Source organism: Botrytis byssoidea (genome assembly GCF_014898295.1).
Source record: "Botrytis byssoidea strain MUCL 94 chromosome Unknown BBYS_004, whole genome shotgun sequence".
Taxonomy (NCBI): Eukaryota; Fungi; Ascomycota; class Leotiomycetes; order Helotiales; family Sclerotiniaceae; genus Botrytis; species Botrytis byssoidea.
This window is the reverse complement of record NW_024065845.1, coordinates 1,383,027-1,404,588: the sequence shown is the minus strand read 5'-3', so window position 1 is coordinate 1,404,588 and position 21,562 is coordinate 1,383,027. Positions and strand designations below refer to the sequence as shown.

General features: G+C 43.0%; 6 protein-coding genes across 6 annotated transcripts; 3 read left to right on the top strand and 3 right to left on the bottom strand.

The window, feature by feature from the left end:
- Positions 1-1,408: 1,408 nt before the first annotated feature.
- Positions 1,409-2,788, bottom strand: EAE97_002514 (uncharacterized protein; the record flags this gene model as incomplete). The annotated part of the gene is made up of 2 exons (XM_038873025.1): positions 1,409-1,870; positions 2,039-2,788. The coding sequence occupies 2 exons, from the start codon at positions 2,786-2,788 to the stop codon at positions 1,409-1,411; spliced, it is 1,212 nt and encodes a 403-aa protein (XP_038736231.1).
- A 2,026-nt stretch (positions 2,789-4,814) lies between these two features.
- On the bottom strand, positions 4,815-6,290 carry EAE97_002513 (uncharacterized protein; the record flags this gene model as incomplete). Its single annotated transcript, XM_038873024.1, has 4 exons — positions 4,815-5,180; positions 5,244-5,517; positions 5,573-6,022; positions 6,112-6,290. The coding sequence occupies 4 exons, from the start codon at positions 6,288-6,290 to the stop codon at positions 4,815-4,817; spliced, it is 1,269 nt and encodes a 422-aa protein (XP_038736230.1).
- An 883-nt stretch (positions 6,291-7,173) lies between these two features.
- EAE97_002512 (uncharacterized protein) lies at positions 7,174-8,596 on the top strand (the record flags this gene model as incomplete). The annotated part of the gene is made up of 3 exons (XM_038873023.1): positions 7,174-7,421; positions 7,512-7,808; positions 7,885-8,596. 3 exons carry the CDS (start codon positions 7,174-7,176, stop codon positions 8,594-8,596), a joined length of 1,257 nt encoding a protein of 418 aa, XP_038736229.1.
- A 294-nt stretch (positions 8,597-8,890) lies between these two features.
- On the top strand, positions 8,891-11,860 carry EAE97_002511 (uncharacterized protein). The gene is made up of 6 exons (XM_038873022.1): positions 8,891-9,586; positions 9,643-10,186; positions 10,513-10,607; positions 10,680-10,857; positions 10,949-11,029; positions 11,081-11,860. The coding sequence occupies exons 1-6, from the start codon at positions 8,970-8,972 to the stop codon at positions 11,486-11,488; spliced, it is 1,923 nt and encodes a 640-aa protein (XP_038736228.1). The 5' UTR covers positions 8,891-8,969; the 3' UTR covers positions 11,489-11,860.
- Positions 11,861-11,886: 26 nt separating this feature from the next.
- Positions 11,887-15,989, bottom strand: EAE97_002510 (uncharacterized protein). Its single transcript, XM_038873021.1, has 9 exons — positions 15,538-15,989; positions 15,123-15,480; positions 14,817-15,069; positions 14,308-14,765; positions 14,041-14,260; positions 13,874-13,993; positions 13,705-13,821; positions 13,362-13,652; positions 11,887-13,311 (listed from the first exon to the last, which is right to left on the bottom strand). The coding sequence occupies exons 1-9, from the start codon at positions 15,687-15,689 to the stop codon at positions 12,185-12,187; spliced, it is 3,096 nt and encodes a 1,031-aa protein (XP_038736227.1). The 5' UTR covers positions 15,690-15,989; the 3' UTR covers positions 11,887-12,184.
- An 882-nt stretch (positions 15,990-16,871) lies between these two features.
- EAE97_002509 (uncharacterized protein) lies at positions 16,872-19,793 on the top strand. The gene is made up of 2 exons (XM_038873020.1): positions 16,872-17,473; positions 17,524-19,793. Exons 1-2 carry the CDS (start codon positions 17,095-17,097, stop codon positions 19,071-19,073), a joined length of 1,929 nt encoding a protein of 642 aa, XP_038736226.1. The 5' UTR covers positions 16,872-17,094; the 3' UTR covers positions 19,074-19,793.
- The last annotated feature ends 1,769 nt before the right edge of the window (positions 19,794-21,562 follow it).

Sequence of the window (21,562 nt, the reverse complement as noted above, 5' to 3'; positions counted from 1 at the left end):
AATAAAATCAATAATATCTTGACACCTAATAAAAGAATTTTATTCCAAAAGGATTTTATTGTTTATAATTGAATTTTTTAATTGTATAAAAACTTAAATATTATTATTCTAATATTATATTTATATTTATATTCAATAATAAGAAATTGTTTTGTTTCTGTCGGGACAGGGATCATGTGACCGCACTAGCGCTTGCGCTAGTGCCTCGGCACTTATGTATAGACGCATCGTAGCCCTAGCTTTTAGAACCAGAAGCAATATTACAACAGTGTGAACCATAGTTACTATATTGTCTTCACCATCCCCATGGTGATACCAACAGTTTCTTATTTATCTTTAAATTAAAGATTCAGTTTATTTAATTTTCATCTTTTTATATTAAATTATAGAATACATAACTTCTAATTTATATTTATTCTAATAATCTTAATAGTATAATAGAATATTCTAAATGTCAAATTTGTTAATTGGCACACATAAGGCTCCTTCTAATTGGTTATAAGTAATGTGCCGACACTAGGGCAGGGTTGTTCCGGCCGGACAGGGGGGAAAACCTTATGAAATCACTTCAATTCAGTACACAACCTTAAACGAATTGATACAATGATTGAAAAAGAAGTAATTAGATTAAAGCAAGTAAGAGCTTTCCAAATGTATACTGGTTTATAGGGTAGGCCCTATGAAAGTGGTAGAATTAGTTGATTGAGTTGAAAGGGAGTATATTTGAAGATACATTTGAAGGTGACCTGGGTCTTCATCGGCATGAAGGGAATGACTTTTGGGAGCTATTGAATATAGTAACTACTGCCAACAGAGACTACCAATGCAATATTTAACGAGTACTGAATCTCCTCACAGGAATACAAAGCAAGCTCTAGCACAGGCGGATGCATACCAATGCCTCATCGTATCGGCGGTATCAACTACTTGAAGAAAGACGGTTTCCTCATTCATTGAAGTATATCATTATAAGAGAGGAATTAATTACAAAAGAATATGACGAAATCAATCCGTCGCGGGAACAATTCGCGTTTTTTACGCAGAGCCAGAAGCTAAAATTCTCAGTCGTTGCGAGACGTGTAACTAAAATCCACAAACTCTCTTGCCTTGTGCCTCCGTCCCTCTACAGCGCCACTTCTATGTCCTCTGGTACAGACACCTTCTTTTCTTGGTTCTTTCCAAACTTATCAGATTCAAGTCCGACCTGTGTGTCCAATTTCGTTCGGAGTGATATGTGTCTTTCCACGCATACTGCAACAAGCCCTGTACATCCGAACGCAACAGCGCCAATCCAAACTGATTTTAGCGCTTCTCGATATACCGAAATCACTTGTTGTCGGATAGCGGGCTCCAGGGAATGGATATAAGTACCACTGACAAACTGATAGGCCCGCCCACCTGCTGGTTCTTAGCGGACGGCAGGGTCGCTGATACGTATGGAGTAGCGATCGAATTGCGCATTAAAGATGATCCCGGGTATTGTGATACCCCAAATGAAACCAAAGCTACGCAAAAATGAGTCCACCCCTGTCGCTGTAGCCACTTCTGAGTCAGGCAAGGAAGCCATTATCGCAGGTAGGACGGTAGGCAGCAGAATTCCTCGGCCAATGGCGTCGACCATCTGGAAAATGACCCAAGAAACTCTGGGGGTGGTATTTGATAACATGATATTCAGTCCCGGTCCAAGAATACTAAGAACGAATCCAATGAGGTGCAATGGCCGATAGTGTCCAAATTTCGAGAGAATTCCGCCAGCCATGCCAGCTGTCACAATGAGAAATGCCTCATAGGGAATGAAATTTGTTCCAGCTCGAAGAGGAGAGGTTCCTTTGATGGCTTGGAAGAAGACAGGCCAGAAAAAGCACACCCACTGGAGTAATACTGAGGAGATGAAATCGATCTAGAAGCCTGCGGATGAAGTTCGATTCGCGAAGATGCGCGGGGGTATGGAGACTTCTTTGCAAAAATTGGGTGGTCTCCACTCGTACAAGTGAAAACCTATCCATCCTAGTAACCCAAACACAATTGGGAGGATTACTCGCAAGGAAGACCACGAGAACACAGATCCACCAAATATGAGGCCGACCAACAGAGAACAAAGAGAGGCGATGAAAATGAAGTTTCCCACCCAGTCAATTCTTAAGAGTGCTCGCGCCCACGTAGATTCTTTCTCGTGATTTAGGCGAAGAGATATGGCCATGAAAACCATGGTGACCCCCGCAATAGGAAGATTTAAATAGAAAAGCCATCTCCAGTTTGCTGTAGCAAGAGCTCCTCCGATAGCTGGTCCTAAAATGGCAGCGATAGCGGTCGAAGACATGACAATGCCGAGGTATTTTCCTCTTTCTCTGAGGGGGACGATATCGCAGATAATGAGTTCAACAAGCATCATGATGCCTCCGGATCCGAGGCCCTGAACGGTGCGACCGGCTATGAGCATCGTGGAGCTGTTTGAGCCTCCTGCGATCCCACTCCCAAGCATGAAGAGAGAAATCGAGGCGAACATAGGTGTGCGGCGCCCGAATATGTTACATATCTGAGCATAGAGTGGCTGAACAACTGTTTGAGCAATGAGGAAAAAGTTCGCAATCCACACATAGTTGTCGGCAGCCGAAAGATCATTCGTGATTTTAGGGAGAGCTGTGGCGATTATCGAGCCATCGAGGGCGGCAACAAAGCTGATAAAAGAGGGTGAAAACAGTATGAGATAAAACTGCCACGATTTGGGGGTATTGGGCATGCTTTCTTCTTGAGTCTGTAGCACTGAGTCCGGTGGTGAAGGCTCCATGGTTTTGATGAATCGTCTTGTATTCTAGTACAGAATATATTATTCAATTAGTAAAGGAGACTAAGCACTGTAGAGATCTTAAGTGAGTTTGAAGTTTTCAGACAGCAGACTTTCCTTCCAATATAATAGAAACTAATAGTCGGCTCTTGTAATCGGTCTCCTAGTTGCTAGTTGGGGAAAGTGGTTGTCCCCGGAAAGCGGTTGTCCCCTTACTTTTTTTAAGGGATAATTTATTCAGTTCTAGGAATAAAATCAAGAATTTAATATTATTGAATTACTATGATTTCGCTGAATTCAACAATAGAATTTGTTTTCAGATCGTATAATATTTTTTGAATGGGGACAACCGCTTTCCCCGATTAGAAACTAGGAGGCCGCTTATAAGAGCTGACTATTGATTATCAATAAGTATTCTTTTCTTTTTATACTACTTTGATAAAGGAAATATGAGGATGAATGCACTCCCTAATAGTGTGTATATATGTGATCATTAAAAATATATCAATTCGGGTGAACGCGAGATCTGATAAATTTTACAAAATGTATTGTAGGTATAGAGGCTTGCATTGTAATGACTATCGTATTAACTATGTAAGAATCAAGAGTGATATACTCTTGATGACTAAGCTACGCTAAATGAGGGCAGTGAATCCATTCAACAAAATGTAACTTCGTTAAAAGAGTCGGAGCTAAATAGCCCCGAATGCTACTTACTTGCATACCGCTTACTAGTATGTGCCAGATAAGCATCGGCTGAAGCTGAAGAAGCCTATAGGATACAATCCTTTTCTCTTCCCGGTTATCTCTAGACTCTATCGTCTTCTCAATTCATGTATCTCATGTATCATCTCAACCACCCATGGCTGTATGAACAGCAGTTCCTTGTATTTACTAACTTGGTAAATTATTGTGATGATACATGTACATAACATTGAGCACCATATTCATACACATCCTGGACCTTCTCTTCTTTTCTAAGAATAGTCTTATACTACCATAATGTACTCATAAGCCCAACCATATCGTAAAGGTGCCTTGTACGGTTGATCTTTGCATAACTAATGGTTATTCAATTAGGTACAGCGATACCTACCTAGTACGGTAAGTGTTTCCTGTAACATTCCTCATTAGGCATAGATTAGATTTTGATCAATAAGAGCTTAGACCACATTTAGCTGAGCATATAAGGTTAGATTACCGTTTTCAAAGTATGTCCCTTATTAGTAGTATATCGAATGACGCAATCCAGTAAACGAGGCTCTTTTTGTGAGAGCCTCTAGTGCCTAGTCTACCGCGGTCGCTAATTTTAGTGTTGTTTTTATGCTAAGCCGACCTAGGTAATGACGGCCAAATGAATTAATGTCTTGGGTTTCAAGGTATCCCGTGATGCTCAGGAAATGAAATCGTGATAGGTTAGTATTCTGAACGATGAATGGGCAGAACCTCCGAATTATACTTTTGTCTACCCATTTGGAATGCAAGAGGGTTTCAACAGAAACCCTCTTAATATTGAGATTGCGAATGATGTATACAGCTCTACCATTAAGAACCATTACACTCCTCGCGTGCAATACCTAGGTCAATATTAAATTCGTGCCTAACTCATAACTTGACAATCCTAAGGTAATTTGTTTACCAGAACTTTCAAGGGTAACTATAGGCCCCCAATTTGGCGTCTTTAAATTGTTATAAAAATATCGTTGTTGCAGTGTGCCTATAGTAGCTAGCTACATATCTGTAACCTTACCAACGGAAAAATGAGACACCTTGTGGGGGTTCATAAAAAACAAAACTTTTACAAGTCTTCAGCAGGTATTGGTATCACCTTATCAGAATCTGACACCAAAACCCTCCATTTTACGTTTTTATCCTCACTGTGTCTAGGACTGATTGTGACATTGATATCCTCATCTGGTGCAGCTGTTGTCTCCCAAAGAGCGGCCTTGTTGGAAGTGATGTGATCCCAATTTCCGTTAACAGGTGCGACGTCAAACCGTAGAATTAACAGAGCAGTAAATGCCAAAATTTAGGTGGCTGCAAAATGACGACCAGGACAAAGGGTCGTTCCGCCACCAAAACCACGAAAGGCAATCGGGTTGTGACGTTTGTTCTCAGGTAAGAAGCGCAGGTGATTGAATGTTTCAACATCGGGACCCCAAGCAGACTTGCCGGTATGCTGAACGGGGCCTGGGATCAGTAAAGTATTTCCCTTCTTGAGAAGATACTTGCCGTCGAGCAAGAGATCCTTCATGACCATCCTGGTTGACATACCGATGGTTTGAACTCGAAGCACCTCTTGCAATGTGGACACTAATATTGGACAATCGACTTTCACTCGTGTCATATCGATAGTGCGAATTGTGATGATTTTGCCGTTTTTCGTAGTAGTAGCCTAGTCGAGAACCTGGGAAATCTCCTTTCGGCAATCTGCCAATATTGATGGGTCGGCATATACGTGGTAAACCATCCAGAAAGCACTAGGTGATGTGTTGGAAAGCAGCCCAATCGTATTTCCAACCTCAAATCTTGCAATATCCTCAACAGGCAGCTTATGTTCCGTGCTATGATTGAAACGAGCTTTCATGAGAGCGGATGCCTCGTTATGACCGCCATTTTCAAAGTATTTGTTAAAAGCTCTGGTCATGTATTCACGAGCCTGATAGCACTCTCGGGATAGTATCGATGGGAATAGATTCATAAGGAGAATAGCAACCCCAGGCTTGGACTTCCTGGATAAAGTTAGCGACTAGACTAGACATGTGCGGACGCAAAGTTTCCTCTCACCAGAAACCATCTGCAACAACAGGATCTTTGAACGAGTTTTGTGGTCCATAAACTGAATCGGTCATAGCTATTGCAATTTCGCGCTTGATAAAGTCGAAAAGCGATACAACAAGTTTTCCTTTTATTCCATCGAGTGAAGCAGTAATGTTCTGGGCCATGATACGATTCATCGCATCAAGCTCAGGCCCTGGTGAAAGCGGCTTGTGAATTGTTTTGTAGAATGTCATCGAATAACCCCAATCACCCTCTTCTCCGTTGGTATTCGCATTGAGAATGTCGTTCGCAATCTTGCTTGATCCGCAGACACTCATGGCTCCCATAGCCTCCAGAGGAGGGAATGCCAAGTCTTTGTATTGACGCTGAACGACAGGAATCAGCGACATGGAATTGACGACATAGAGTCTGGCTCCCGGTATCCGGAGAGTGTAGATCGGTAAATCATGTTTGTTTCTGTAGTTGGAGGTCAGAGACATGTTCACAGATACGGTATTATCTTAGCCACCAAGATTCTAAACCAAATACGAAAGTCTTCAACGCACCTTAGCTCAATATAAAATTTAGTTTTTTTCCGCGAGAGTTGGATCATTGTACCGATAAACGGAAGAGATGTTGAGATTAGTGGAGGCTCACTTTCGTCTTGGGTGTAATGAAGGAGAGCATGGAGAAAGCCATAAACGGCAATCACGCCTGTAGCAACAATAGCAAGAGTGCTAGGCATGTCTGATATCTTCACTTTCTGAAGCAGCGAATGAATAAACGAGCTGGCGGCAGATGGAATAAAGATGTTATCAGAGAACTTGTTCAGCTATTATCGCTGTAGATGAGAAGATATGCCAAAAAGTTTGATTGGCTTTTGCAAGACACTTACTGCGCCGTATTATAGCTTGTCTGAACGGAAAGATGCCGCACTCTCCAGCAAATTGAATTCAAAAAAATTTACTTGCTGCGCCTTTCGCGTCATTTGTACCCGGCCTAGCCGAGCTAAATAGTCATAGTGGTATTGCTTGATTATTTCGGTTTTCTTTGCAGGTTAAATTCAGGGCTATGGCAGATTGTAGTCTCGATTTTGTAGTGGCATTTATGTGCCACACATTTGTGGATTTGGCATGCATTAGTGTACACCACTCTACCGAGTATTTAAAGGGGGCACAGCAATGATGGCCATTATTGGTGTGTTAGGCCTTCCCAGCCTTTGGTTGTATTCAACGGGAGCGTCTGAAATAGTCAGCGAAACGACTAGGCCCCCAAAATTAACTTAAACCACTTCAGGCAGCATTTCTTCCCGATCGACACCCTTTTAGGATCTGACTTGCTCAAAAAATTCCTTTTTCAGGCTGACTCAACAACTTTGCCGACTATACTACCTACTGTACCACTACTATTTAAAGGTTTCTTACAGATCTCGCCGATCGAGTATCGATAATATCGTACGTGTTGAACATCCGGAAATGTCCACCTATCCTATTAACATTTCCAGGGACTCGATTCCCCCGGAAGAACTGCTTCGTTTTAAATTGCCATTCTATGAGCTTTAAATCGCCAGAGGACAAGACCAAATTCAACACGTACTATCAAACTCTAAAATATTTGACTTTGAACCCATGAAGTCTATGGTCCTCCAGAGAATGCTTGATGTGTCAAAGAAAGCCATCAGTATAGCGAGCCAGGACGACTCCGGAGTGAGCAGCAAAGCAATATCCAACAGTCTCATCACACCAGAAAAAAGGTTCAACTACCTGGAGCGTAAGGCCACGCATGACATCGGTAGACCCTCGTCCCATACAGCGTTTGTGCAGCAATTTGAGAAGAATCTGTATCAGTGGGTCTCAGAGAGTGAAATCACTGAGGAGTGAGTTGAATTTGCTGATCTGTATATCTTCGTCCGAGATATTGTCTTTCAAATCACCACAGATGCATTCTTTGGCCCACATCTACTGAGTCAGAATCCAAATCTTGCAGAGGATCTCTGGAGCTTTGATGAAAGTATACCATTCCTCTTGAGCGGTTTCCCCAAGATCTTCAACCGACAGGCTGTGAAAGTGCGTGCAAGATGTGTCCAAGCTTTTAGGAAATGGAGATTATTTGCTTTGGGTGGGCAGAAGCAGGCTTGCTTTTTGCCGGAGCGAAATAAGAAATCGGGATTGAAGTGTATGGGCTTGAGAAATCAGGTCTTCAAACAATTCGAGGAATGGGATGATAATTCTTGTGCTGCGTCGGACTTCACTGTGCTCTTCGGGTAACTTTGATTATTCCTACTATCTTCTCCATCATCAGGTAGGATCTTAATTCTTAATGACACTTGAATATTCCAGGCTAAACTCGAACATCGTGAGAGTAACGTTCTGCTTTCTCCTCGAAACCATGCAGTCAGAAGACCTATCAGGTGGTGCTAATAAAGAAGTATCAAAGGCTATCAACACGGCCAAACACTTATCTTCGTTTGATTCAAAGAAGATAATCAATTCGCCCTTGCTACAGTCTATCTATGTAGAGACTCTGAGAATGTATGTTTCGGTGCTGATGCTTCGAAAGACTCGGCAAGAATCTAAACTTGATACTTGGACCGTCCCTTCAAACATTGTTGTTGCGGTCTGCAATTATACCGAATACATGAACGAAAAACTATGGAATCCAGAGGGTGCCAGAGAATCCCATCCTGCGAGCACGTTCTGGGGAAGACGATTTCTAAAACATCCAGAACTGAAAGGTCCGGGGAAAGACCATCACGAAAAGGAAAATAGCGAGAAGCGGAGCGAGACAAATCAGTCAGAACCTGCTCCTGTGTTTTCAACACAAGGACTTAGTTGCCAATGGTTTCCATACGGGTCTGGGGAGCGGATCTGTCCCGGCAGGCACTTTGCGAAACATCAAATACTTTTGACGTTTGCAGTGCTATCTACCTCTTTTGATATCGAGTTACAGGTGGTTGATGGATGGAAACCAAAGTCTGATTTGAAGCATTTTGGTTACGGAGTCATGCCACCAGATTCGCAAACCCCATTTAGAATCCGAAGACGTCTCTGAGTTTGCATGTAGATCTTCATAGATATGAGACAGTCAGATCACCTGTATAGCATTCAAGAATTTACCCTTGTGCTTTTGTGTGCTTTTGAACAGTACTCTGTACATTTGTACAGTAGCTCGAGAGTAGTCTTGGATGCAGAAGACGGAAGACGGCCCGAAGATTATCCAAACCCCGGATAAGACTTTCCCTGAACAGTGCACCTTCAAAAAGCCAGGGCTGTAACAATGCTTTACTTCTTTAGTTCTGGCTTACGAAACTCCACTCTAACAATCAAAAGTAGATCGGATAGCGGCGACGCGCCAAAGCATCATATTACAGTAAAGCAGCGAGTGTTGTGTTTCCAAACACGCATGTTCCGTGCTGCTTTTCAGAATGGATCAAGTTAATTCAGGTCTTCACCAGCAGATACCCACAACATACAGACAATTGCAACCACAAGCAGAACAAGCTCTCCAGCATGGCCAACCTCATCTTCACCACCACACTCTTACATCCCAGGCAGGACTCGATCTGTCGGGTTTGGTCCAAGATGATAACAATTCTGTCTATCACCCAGACTTGAGAAGCTTGCAGGATCCAAATGCAGGACATCCTATTGCTCATCAATATCCTTCTCCAATCCCCTTTGAACGAAACAATGGGCACCCTCAAATGCATGTTCAGAATAATGGCATTCAAAATACTGGACTTCAAAATAGCATTCAAAATAATGGCAGCCCCCATACCCCTCAGCAACAACATCCTGGACCAGGACAATTCGGAATCTTGACTGCAGGTCCCTCTCTTCACCATAACCCAATTGGCAGATTGCAGCAAGGCTTGCCACAAGATTTGCAGCAGGATGATAATTTATTTGGCACACCTGATGAAACAGATCAGAAAAGCATTGGACATCATTCTCACAAGATTGTTCCTAATCCCCCGGATTTGGCGGCATGGAGAGAGAAGTTATTTAATGTCAATGAGATGATCACTTTGAGTGAAGAAGAGTAAGTTCATTAACCCAAATTTTGAAGTGGAATTTCGCTGATTGACTCAATCTTAGGTATAATACATATTTTCCTCATGTCGATAACGTTTACTCCCACCGGTCAACTCAAAAATACAAGCGCAAACCATTTGTTTCTCACTACTGGGATTGTCGTCTCAAAGGAAGACCGCCAGGAACTGCTAAATCCGATGATCCGAACAAAAAGAAGCGAAAGCGCACTGCGCGAGAAAGAGATCTTTGCGATGTCAAAATCAAGATTACAGAGTACTTTCCAGGTGCTATGTTACGGGCAGATTTTCAACCGGATGGAGGCGCATCGGCAGATCCATCCCAAGCGAACAACTTTTTTGCACAAGCTGGACCTCACCAACAACAATTTGCCCTTCCTCTCAACAACATAAACATCCCACCCAATCATCCAGGCGCCACAGGTCAACGATACTATGAAATTCAGCGTGTCAATGGAAACGGTGGCAACGGCAAGGGCGATGGTGTTGCAGGACCCCACAAGCATGATCTGGCGAGAAGTGATGAGATTAAGAAGAACAGCATTCTTCGATTTCTTCAAAAGAGAGAAAAGGAAGACAAAAAGACCCAGGTAAGATTCTCTGGTGCTATCAGTATTACTATCCGGCAAACATCACATGGGAAATGCAATCGCAAGAAATGCAGCCACAGGGCGTTTGGCGATTGCAGATCTTTGGGCCTCGATTGCCCTTTCCTGCCCCGCCCCTTCTCGTGGCGTAATGTATAGCTACATCATATCAAGCCTCACGCAATTTTCTTTTCGACATTGAATGCCTTCGAAACATGAATTGAAAAGGCTCACCCAGAAGATCTTACTCCCATTCCTTTGGTATATCCTTTGGATAGAAGCAATAGTTGCACATATGTTAGAAAATGACTAACACAACTTGTGAACAGAAAACTTATCACAAGAGAGCCAGTGGCCTAGCTTTAAGTACCGTAAAGAAACATACCAAGGAGAATGATTTGAAGTTATTTGGCAGTTGCTTTTGGTAAGTTTACTTTACTTAAAAGTCATGCAATATCAATAGAAACCTATACTGAACTAACATTCCGCGCGCCAGTCCTTTCGTTCAGCGAGTTTGGATTGCTTTAGAAGCCAAAGGTATTCAGTATCAATATATTGAAGTTGATCCATATAAAAAGCCTCAATCATTGTTAGAGGTCAATCCCAGAGGATTGGTTCCTGCTATTCGCCATGGAGATTGGGGCTGTGGCGAAAGTACTGTTCTGATGGAATACGTAAGCCTTACACTTTCTTACACTTCTATGCTGGATTTAAAGCAGTTCCCAGCCTTCGGTAATCATATGGCAACCATCTAACATCTTACAGCTCGAGGACCTTCAAACCGGCCCACCTCTATTTCCCCAGGATGCGCGAGCTAAGGCTCATAGCAGACTTTGGGCCGACCACGTATGTTTTTTTAATCCTTCTCTTTCTTCCAATCCATTGACAACTGTCTAGATTGATCGTAAAATTGTCCCTACGTTCTACGCACTTCTTCAATCCCAAAATTATGAAAAGCAAGAAGAATTGAGTGCAAAACTTCGCGATGAAATTTCTCAGATTGTAGATGTATGCGATCCTCAGGGTCCATTTTTCCTCGGTCCAACACTCACTTACACTGATGTTCACTTCGCACCATGGATTCTCCGTTGCCGTCGTGTACTTAAGCATTATCGAGATTGGCAAGATCCGCAACCGGGTAGTCGTTGGGCGATCTGGTTTGATGCGATTGAGAACAACGAGTTTGTCAAGGTGACTACTAGTGCGGATGAATTGTACATTGATTCCTACGAGAGATATGCGATGAATAGGCCAGGTACAAGTGAGCTAGCGGATGCGGTTAATGGGGGATTCAATTTACCTTAAGAGGACTCGGGATGGAGTTCGAGTTGGAATAGGATAGGGTTTGTAAATATGGTGGGGGATGGGATGAATTAAGTTAGATGGGATGGTAGGGGCGGGAAAGTAATGATCTTCTTTAATGCAATGTAACGCGACGCAACGCAACGCGAGTTCAAGGGCTGGTTACTACATGGGAGGGGAAGCGAACAGATTTGCTTTCAAGTTCTGTTGCCGAATGGTAAATTACGATTTTGAATGTAAGACACTTCTGGTTGGGGGAATTGGAATCATCTCAAAGCTCTATTGGATCTTTGGTGTCCTTTTTTATATTATGATAATGCTAGTTTAGTTTAATTGATCGTTGGTAGTAGAATAATCAATAATTAAGGATCTCAGTTGAATTTCAAAGAATATGAGATTTGGAATGTGCAATGTTGTGATATAATAAAGGGGAGGCGAAGCTCGATCTGTGCATGCATGTATTACAAATATCTTCCAAGGTTCTTTTTTCTCGTCCAAGGTAAAGTACAATTTAGGTTTCCGCTTATAAACCTGATTCAGTTATCCAATCTTCCATCCATTGCAACCAATTTCTACAATTCCCACAATCTCACAGCTCTAGTACTTTCCCTTCCTTTCCCTTTATTTTTCTTCTCTCTCTCAATTCTCTCCTGTCCTCTCTACTCCATCACATACTTCATCACATCCTAATACCAAGCTCTACGCGACCATCTCCCCGTTAACAAGCGTATCCCAATAGCCTCCACAAAAACATCTTCTCTGCTGCATAACCAGCCACTGTAACGCGGGTCTCTGACTCAGCACATCTTCCATGACCGATGCGCACCTTGCACATCTTCTCCAGCGCTTTGTTGTATTCCCACTTCCTTGTCCCCCATTCGCATTACCATTAGCACCGCCGTTTGTGTTACCACTGCCCCCTGCTCCTTGCGGTGTAGCCATTCCCTGAATCGTCGGTAGAGAATTATCCTTATCCATTGGGTTTCCATTTTCAATTGCTTTATTCAGAGATGATTTAGAGGAATTTGGGGGAGGGTTGATCAACCAAGTTTTCCTAAAACAATCCATCGTAACCCCTGATCCTTTTCTCTTCGCCACCGATTCCTCATCCTCGTCCACTTCCAACATTGTAAAATCTGCGAACCATAGATTTGCAGGATCGATTTCGAGACGAACGCTAGATAAGTAGCCGGGTGCTGCTGCATTGGCTCCCAAATCGTTTTGAGTCTTAGGCTCGTTGTCCTGTACGCCTCTGAAGAGGTCGATGATAACTGCTTTAAATGCTGTAGGGATTTCGCCGCCTAGAAGCATTTTTATTTCGAGATTATTGCGCGAAGGACCTGTGCTGTTATTTGTGTTTCCTGAGAGAGGCGGTTTGTGGTTTGTGTATGCGGATTTGATTGAGGAGGTTAGGGATGAGAGAAGGGCTTCAAATGTTTTGATACGGACGATGCAGTTACTCGTTAAATTAGCGATTTGTACATAAGCGGTCCTCAGCGTCGGGGAAATGCTTTGCTGTCCTTGTCCTCCTTGGCTTGGATGATTGGTATTGGTTGCGATGGCTTTGCGAGCTACGTAGTCAAGGTGTTGGAGGCGGCGGCAGATAGCTGTAAGGAAGCCACGGGTAGGAGAAGAAAGGAGAAGATGGAGGGTTACGTTGTTGGTGGCATGGAGGTAGGCAAGAAGTTCTGGGAGTGAGAGTTTGGTGGGATTTGTTACGGAAAGATTTTCTGGAAGGGTGCTGGGAAGTTCGAGGAGAGTGTCGGTTATCCAGGCCATAAGATCGAGAACCCAGCGAACAGAACCAGCAAGGGCAGTGATTACCTCTAGAAGTCTTGTTAGCTTTTCGCAATAATGAGATAGAAATATTGCATACCTGGATCATCAAGGGGCGTTGATTTCGTATCATGAGTTGGACCAGGAACTTTCATGTTTGCAGCCATAGTGACAAGCACAACAGTATTGCGCAACTGTAAAACGAGCCATGAGAATTTTCCAGCAAATTTACGAGCATTGAATTCTCCTGTGAAGCCTAGCGAATTCTGGATGCTAAGACATAATTGTATCATGGTATTCCGAATTAGTACATCATAATGTGCTTCTTCCGAATAATCAGCGATTATTTTCAGAATTTTAGCTAGTTCATTGAGCCAGTCATATGCAAGATCTAAAATAGGTCAGTCAATGAACAAAATGTATCTAACCCACCAAAAACCTACTGCCTTTCGTTTTTGCGAGATTGTGAGCAGTAGCAATAATGTCATCATAGTTCATAGACATGATAACTGATGTAGAACAAGATATGGATAGAGCAGCTATCATTGCGGCATACCGTGCTATGTCTTATTAGCATTTTCTTGCTTGTGGACAAGCGAATCATCAACATACGGTCTTCCATTGTAGACCCAATATCTCCCAAATGATAATCTAATTGCTTCCATTTGACCTTGCCGTCGTTTCTTATTTGCACCAACGAGCAAGTACTTGGAGACAACGCAACTTGTAAACCTAAAAACATATTAGAAGATAGGTTTTTATGGTGAATGGACACTCACAAGGCTCGTCTTCGGTGTAGGAAAATCCGATTTGAGAGAGATGAACAACTCGATCTAAATCGTCATCATTGAACGTTTCAATCATAGTGATTCGATCATGATAATCGACCGAACTATCACTATATGCAAAGCTAATGACCCTTCCAAGATACATGGTTTGCACGGCAACGATAATTTTATTTACTGTGAAACTTTCGAGCTTCTTGAGCTGAGCAATAACCTAAGAAATGTGAGCACAATTTGTGGAGACCGAAGCATGCAACTTACCCCGGGTTTTGTCGGTTGTGAGCCATCAGTACTCTTACGCGATGACAAATTCTCAAAGGCAGAATGTACTGGTTGTTGTGGCCTTTCCCTAAACTCCCACCTATCTACAGTGGAATAGACCTCTTGGTTGTAATGAGACGTCGATCCAGGTAGATAAGAACGAACCGCCATAACAATTGGTGGTGTTATGTGGTTTTTATTATCTACAGTTGGAGATAAAAACTTTAGGTGAGAAAGTTGTACCATTGATGATTCCAGGTGAGATGCATTCAAAGTATCACCTGGAACATCATGCAACCAGCTCGTTACAGTAAGAGGCTTGGTTTGTAGCGTTGCATTCAAGGTCATTGTCATTGGGTTCAATTTTTCTTGCGTTTGAGGAAGACCCCAGTGTATAACAGCTCGAAATATACGCAGCTGCTTCGAGGAAGTAGCAAGCGCAATTAAAAGGGACGGGCCTAGCGATAGAATTAGTCGAAGATCTCTTAAGCTCACGTGTCAGCGTTTACTTCTCTCTGCACATATCGCTGCATGGGTGATTAAATCATCCGATGAAATAATACTCTCTAGTTCTGTGTGTGACTCGAGCCATTTGCCATTGCTCTGTAGCCACAAGAGACGTAAAGACCCATTGGAAGTGACATATAAGAATGCCGATTTGGTAGGAATGGGATGTGTAGGTCCAAGATTGGGCGCTGTAGAGGCATCGTATCGAAACCCCGATGCTTCCTTAATAGCTGGCCCTTGCTGCACTCTAGGGGCCTGTTGAAGAACTGGTTAGAATAGTACAAAATAACTCACGGGGCGGTTCTTACAGATCGATTTTGAAATGGACCTAAATTCAGCCAGAAACAACCCACAACTGCATGTAAATCATCCGCTGGTTCTGGACCACAAGGACGGCACATCATAGGTTTATTTAGAGAAGAGAATATTTGCAAAAGTGTCACACGACCAGCGGAATCAATGACTGCTAGCTCGGAGCCAGTGGGACTCCAGGAAAGATGCTTTAACGGCCCACCATCGAGGTTGCTACTCAGTTGTGGTATTACTGTAGCTTCACTTAAACCCCATGTACCATCTTCCGGGTGACACCTCAAATTCCTTAACTCTAGACCAGATCCATTCGGAGTTATAGAGGCAATGCTTCCCCACTTTGACCAGGCAATGCCTCTTGAGAAGTAAGATTAGTAGGTCAAAATACAAATTTAACCAGGGGTTCTTTCTTACTGGCAACATCCGCTTCCTCTCAATTCATCGACCCTCTGATGAAGCTCTTTTGATGGTGGTGGTCTAGATGGCAAAGACAAACCCGTGCCGTCACCAAAGAGGTCGTCCATATCGACTTCCATATTATCGACGTCTTCCATCATGAGTGGCATCACCTTTTGGTAATGTGTGGTGGGAGTTGGAAATGAGGTAGATTTCGTGGGTAGCTTTGGGTACGAAATATTGATGGTGAAATCAAGAGAATGAAGAAGAAAGTGAGTGTTGATTAATGAATGTGAAGTTGCTTGCTAAAAATTACTAAAATTAATAAGAACATATGATGATGATGATGATGATGATGATGATGATGGTGATGGTGATGATGGTGATGATGATGGTGATGATGTGATAATAATGATGGTCACGACGAGGTAGGCATGGGAAGTGATGACAAGGCTGAGGCTGGATGTATGTCTCCCAAAATTGCACTTGGAGAGGGATGGAAAGATTCCAGCCTTGTTCAAGTGATTTGTTCTCAAAAGTTTCCACCCTCGCCTGTTGCATAAGCTAGTAAGGATTAGAATGGGGAATGGAGAGGCTAGAGCTACGTTAGAACTTATTTGGTGGGTGGAGAATTCCAATCTGATTCATTTGAGTGGATCCCCAAGTGTGTGAAGCATGATTTAAGTGAAGTGATGTTGCTGGGTGAATGAAGAAATGGAATAAAGCGTCATAGCATGATGGAACAAAAGAAAAAAATGGAAAAATTTCAGGACGGGTATACAGAGTAAACAATAACAAATGCAAACGGTGTTGAAACAAGAAGGGGTTTGGAAACCCTAATAATGTATTAATTCCATTTTTTCTTTTTTTTATATCTATATGATATTTACTGTAATTATTACTGTAATACTGACTTACTACTGTACCTAGGGATTGCTGATATGTTCGAGACATTTACTACTCATTTTTATTAAGGGTCTGAGTCCATCATGTACTCTGTCCTGCTTAGGTACCTAGGTAGTTACATTGATGGGGGAACGAGGCATATTGTACCAGAATAGAATCCCCCTCTACAATGATAAGAACAATGAATCCTGTCGACATATTTCTATCTATGTGATATTCATTCATATTTAATTCATTAATAGGAATTTCAAAGGGGATATTCGATTGTACATCAATACCTAGATAGTGTAGTCCCTAGACAGTCACAAAGACATTTTATTCATCGTTAGGCGAAACCATTCATCCGGGATGGAATGACTTACTTATTAACTGACTAGCGGTATATGGTATATCAAACTTGAAAAGACTCTGTCTGTCTGTACTCCGTACCTACCCTACCTACTTTCCCAGAAATGTGACCTTGCTTCCTCTTTCTTAATCACCATCTCAATCCACCGACACCAACATCGAACCCAACACTCATCTTCCAATCCAACCCGGAATTGGCTCTCGATCACTTTTCCCTAAATATATCCAAGCCAAAAAATGATTACTCGGAGTAATTAAATCATTCCCCTTTTTTCCAATACTTCATCTTATTTCCCATCCTCCAATTACCCAGAAAGCACGATGAACAGCTCATCGTCGCCTCTCTCTTCGCCCCTCTCCAGCATAGGCACCATATCAGAACCATCATCGCCTTCGCCAGCCGTCGATTACCCTTCTCCGCCATGTAGTAGTGTACCAGACACCAGAGTCCCATCCGAGGCAGGTGATGCTCCGGATTGCGATGGTCCTCCCCCGGCCAAACGTCGTAAGATGACGCAGCCAAAATCTACAGAACCAAAACCCAGAACAACCGAGTATCTCGACTTGCGCCACTTTGGGGAAGGGTCGTCAGAACAAATTGCACAACAAGATGCGCAAATGAAGCGTTTGGTAAGGGTTTTGCGAGGCAAGCGGAAGATTGTGGTCGTGGCCGGTGCTGGTATTTCGGTCTCCGCTGGAAGTATGTTAGATTAATTCCAACAACTCCAATCCTTGCTAACAATATCATAGTACCTGATTTTCGATCTTCCACTGGCTTGTTCTCAAGCCTTCGAAGTCAACATAAATTAAAATCGTCTGGAAAGGAACTATTCGACGCATCGGTATACAAAGATGATTCCTCGACAACCTCGTTTCATTCTATGGTTCGCGAACTATCCCATTTAACGAAAAACGCCGAACCAACCCCCTTTCACCATATGTTAGCAACGCTTGCAGAAGAGGGCAGATTATTGCGACTTTACAGTCAGAATGTGGATGGGATTGATACCTCATTGGAGCCCCTTGCCACAACGGTTCCATTGAATAGTAAAGGGCCCTGGCCCAAGACGATCCAACTTCACGGCGGTTTGGCCAAGATGGTTTGCTCAAAATGTGGTCACTTGGAAGATTTCGATGGGGCCCAATTTGAAGGCCCCGAAGCGCCAGATTGCGGTAATTGTGTTGAAATCGACTCGGTCAGAATTGCAGCAGGTTCGAGAAGACACGGAATCGGCCGGATGCGACCTAGAATGGTTCTATATAACGAATATAATCCAGACGAAGAGGCGATTGGTGCAGTCAGCGCAGCGGATTTGAAGAAAGTGGCCGATGCAGTCATTGTTGTAGGTACGAGTCTCAAGATACCTGGAATTCGGCGCCTTGTCAAGGAAATGTGTAGTACAACCCGGGATCGCAAGAATGGATTTACTGCCTGGATAAACCTCGATGGTGAGCCTGGTGGCCCAGAATTCAAGGATTGTTGGGATATGATTGTGCGGGGCGAGTGCGATGAGGTTGCTCGCCATGCAGGATTGCCAAAATGGGACGACAAAGACCTCGGGCAATATTCTTTGATTCTCAACGAGGTTGCATGTGCAAAGAAACGTGGAATCGATAAGGTTCTGGTTACGCCTGCCCGCAGTACCGCAGCCGTGGATGCATTCCCCACCCCGGGAGCCAGTCCAAGGGTGCAATCGCCGACGCCCACAAACGCTTTCTCGAAGTTGAAGGCAATTACAAAACCAACGGGACCATCAGAAAAGGCAGCTGCAACAAAGTCAACAAAGAGAAAGGCGCCAGCCGATGCGAAGGTCAAGAAACCAAGGGCACCACCAAAGCCCAAGACGAATACAAAATCGAAGAAGCAAATTCTACCTGGAGAAACCCTGAAGCTCTCCATGGCTACTACCAAATCATCGGGTACTGAAGAAACCAAGAATTTGAAGGGCAATCCCAGGAAGAAATTGCCCTCGAAACCGGAAAAATTGGAACCAGTAAAACTGGAGAATCCATTCTCAGTTACTCCTACCTCCGCATTGTTTCCAAATCTAAAGTCCACTGTGCCCGTTGTAGCAATACCTTTACCTACTCGTCCAGGAACTACTTCCCCTAGAAAGATTGCTCCGCTATCTACTCGTCGTCAAGATACTACTCCTTCCAAGAAAGTTACATCCTCACCTCTATCTGACACACGCACTATTCCTGAGACTCCGAGTCCTCCTGGAAGTCCTCCTTTTGATCGCAACGAAACGATCACCCCTCCTTCTAAACCTAACAAAATGGACCACCTCATTGATTAAAACAATTTTGAGGTCGATTCAGCACCTTTTTGTTTCCTTATTTGTACATAAGACCATTTTTTGTTACATTATTCAACTGCTACAGAACATTCATGTTTTATATTAGGCGGCTTGATATCTTCCTGTCATAGATCCATAGGGTTTGGAGTCTCTGGCGTTCTTCCATTCATGATCATACGAATTCTTATGACATGACATGGTTCCAAATCACATTACAGGCGGCGTATTGGGTTTCACTATCACACATATGGATTCACGGATGGTTTCTATGTATCGGCTTAGCATTTTACATGCAAACATGATACAAATAATATTGTATTCTTAAAGTTTGATTTTTTTGGGAAGTCCATTTGTTCATGTTGTCGAATAAATGGCAGGCGTATTGGTCCTTTTTCTGTTGATCCCTAGTCGTATCAATACAGGAAAGGAAGATTGAATTGGTTTTTTGCACTGCTGGGGAGTAGAGAGGCTTGATATGGGCTTTCACGGGTGTGCTGGGAGGTTTCACTTTAAGGAATCGGTGACTAAAAGACGCAAAGAAAGTGAAAGACGCCAGGATGCAGATTATGGAGGTAGATCAAAAAAATGCGAATGATAGGGGAATGTGGAGAGAAAAACAGAGTACGTTATAGTCTTAAAGTTTACACACAATACAAGGTCTCGAGATACCTTTCTGTACATACATATATGTGGTAACTTTGGGAACAAGTGTGGGGGGATGTGTAATGATACAATGCTTTGTGTGTTGCATGCAGCCTTTTAAAATTGAATATCTTGAGGTGTGAATGTGAATGTGAAGGTGAATGGTTTGATTGGCTTCACTGATCCTTCTTCGCCTGGGGAGGGGAAGGGTCGTCACGAGATGTGAGCGTACAAGTCAGCAAGTGCTATATATAACTTACCTACCTCACCGAGCGAAAACCCTAACAATATCTCAAGGGAATACATATCGCGGTGTTTATTCCTCACGTAAGAAAGTATACCTATCGGGTAACTGTATTTAGGTAGGTATTTTTTTGGTCGGCAAGATGGGTTAATGTGGAGAGGATATCATAATTTTATTTATACTTACTGTTATGGCTATCTAATGTTTATGTGCTGCAGAGGGGGTGAAAGGGAAGGAAAGGGGGGTAGGTTGGGTTTGGGGGAGGGTGTTGGGTCTTGGGTGTTGGGTGTGTGAGAGAGGGAGAGGTGAGAGAGTAATTGAAGGAGTTTGTTGTAATGGTGGTGCTTGATGTCTTGATGATTTCTCGCTGCGATTTACATACATCATGGGATAAGGTAAGTTTTGTTGTCGATGGGATGTATTATTGTCGCAGGGGATCTCTATATACGTGTATTGGAGATGGAGATGAGAGATTGATTGATTGATTGGAGGGTTGGTGTTTGAGGGTTTTTTGCTGTTTGGATGGATGGATAGAATGATGGAGTGATGACGGAATAAGATGCGGATAGGATATAATTCTAAATATCTGTTGTAGCTTCTATGTGCGCAGCACACTCGGGAGAAGAGCATTTCGGGATAGAAATGGGCAGGGGATATTTATATTCTTCTCTTTGTTTTTCTTGGCTGGATTTCTGGAAGTGGATACAGAGTCGGATGGAAAACGAGGATGCACTCCCCGCTTCGGAGGGTATGGATTAGACTTATACTCCTTACCGTTCAATGGAGACCCTGTATCTCGGCTGTGAAGTTTCGATGGGAGATCAATGCGGGGTGGGTGTAAAAATTTCTCTCCTTCTCTAGAGTGAGTCTGCTATGATATCAGTAGAGCAGCATAAGAACGAGTCTCAAGGTTGATTCAAAGTTCCCTGTTGCCTCCGTAATAGCTGGAGAGAAGATTTCGCGTCGTGTATATGGGTTCGTGCGGAGAGAGTTCAGGAAACGTGGATATGAATTTTGGTTTGCGATGGTTAGAGAGAATCATAGATGGAGTTTTCGATAGCAGTAGATTGATATTCGGGAAGAGGATGAGACATTATCTGGGATGATAACAATGATCACTTCACTATCACCAATTAAATATCCGTCCTGTCGCTACACTCTCTTCTTCTCTTCAAATATGTTCCTCGTCACTTACTCTCGCTCACTGGCTAGTGTCTTTGGTGAGATTCATAGTTTATGCAGTCGGACTAGAGTTCCTTTGGTCGTTACCTTGTGACCTCATACTTTTCTAGCTCCTGGATCATTTGTTGGTTCAAGGGTTTGGGACGTGATTTTATATTGATTCGTTTAGATTCAAGTTTGGATAGGGGAGTGTGGTGGATTGATATGGAGAGGTCTCGTAACTCGAGTACTGTAGTGAATCGTAGTGCTCTACGAATCTTCCGTACAGAATTGTGCATGTGATTCACTTGGGTAGGATCGATGTCTTGCCCTGTCTTTGATGGCTAGAGAAGGTACCGAAACCGTGTTATGGCGAGTTTGAAACTGGAAGTTCTAAATTTGAGAGGAATCAGTGTATACTGAGAAATACATGCAAGTTAAA

Bases quoted from the DNA above. Each gene is read 5' to 3' on its own strand.
- EAE97_002511 (XM_038873022.1), top strand. From the start codon at position 8,970: ATGGATCAAGTTAATTCAGGTCTTCACCAGCAGATACCCACAACATAC. The intron at 10,187-10,512 runs GTAAGATTCTCT...ACTTGTGAACAG, and splicing joins AGGAAGACAAAAAGACCCAG to AAAACTTATCACAAGAGAGC. The intron at 11,030-11,080 runs GTATGTTTTTTT...ACAACTGTCTAG, and splicing joins GCAGACTTTGGGCCGACCAC to ATTGATCGTAAAATTGTCCC.
- EAE97_002510 (XM_038873021.1), bottom strand. From the start codon at position 15,689: ATGCCACTCATGATGGAAGACGTCGATAATATGGAAGTCGATATGGAC. The intron at 13,994-14,040 runs GTGAGTGTCCAT...ATATGTTTTTAG, and splicing joins CTACACCGAAGACGAGCCTT to GTTTACAAGTTGCGTTGTCT. The intron at 13,822-13,873 runs GTATGTTGATGA...AATAAGACATAG, and splicing joins TGGGTCTACAATGGAAGACC to CACGGTATGCCGCAATGATA.
- EAE97_002509 (XM_038873020.1), top strand. From the start codon at position 17,095: ATGAACAGCTCATCGTCGCCTCTCTCTTCGCCCCTCTCCAGCATAGGC. The intron at 17,474-17,523 runs GTATGTTAGATT...ACAATATCATAG, and splicing joins TATTTCGGTCTCCGCTGGAA to TACCTGATTTTCGATCTTCC.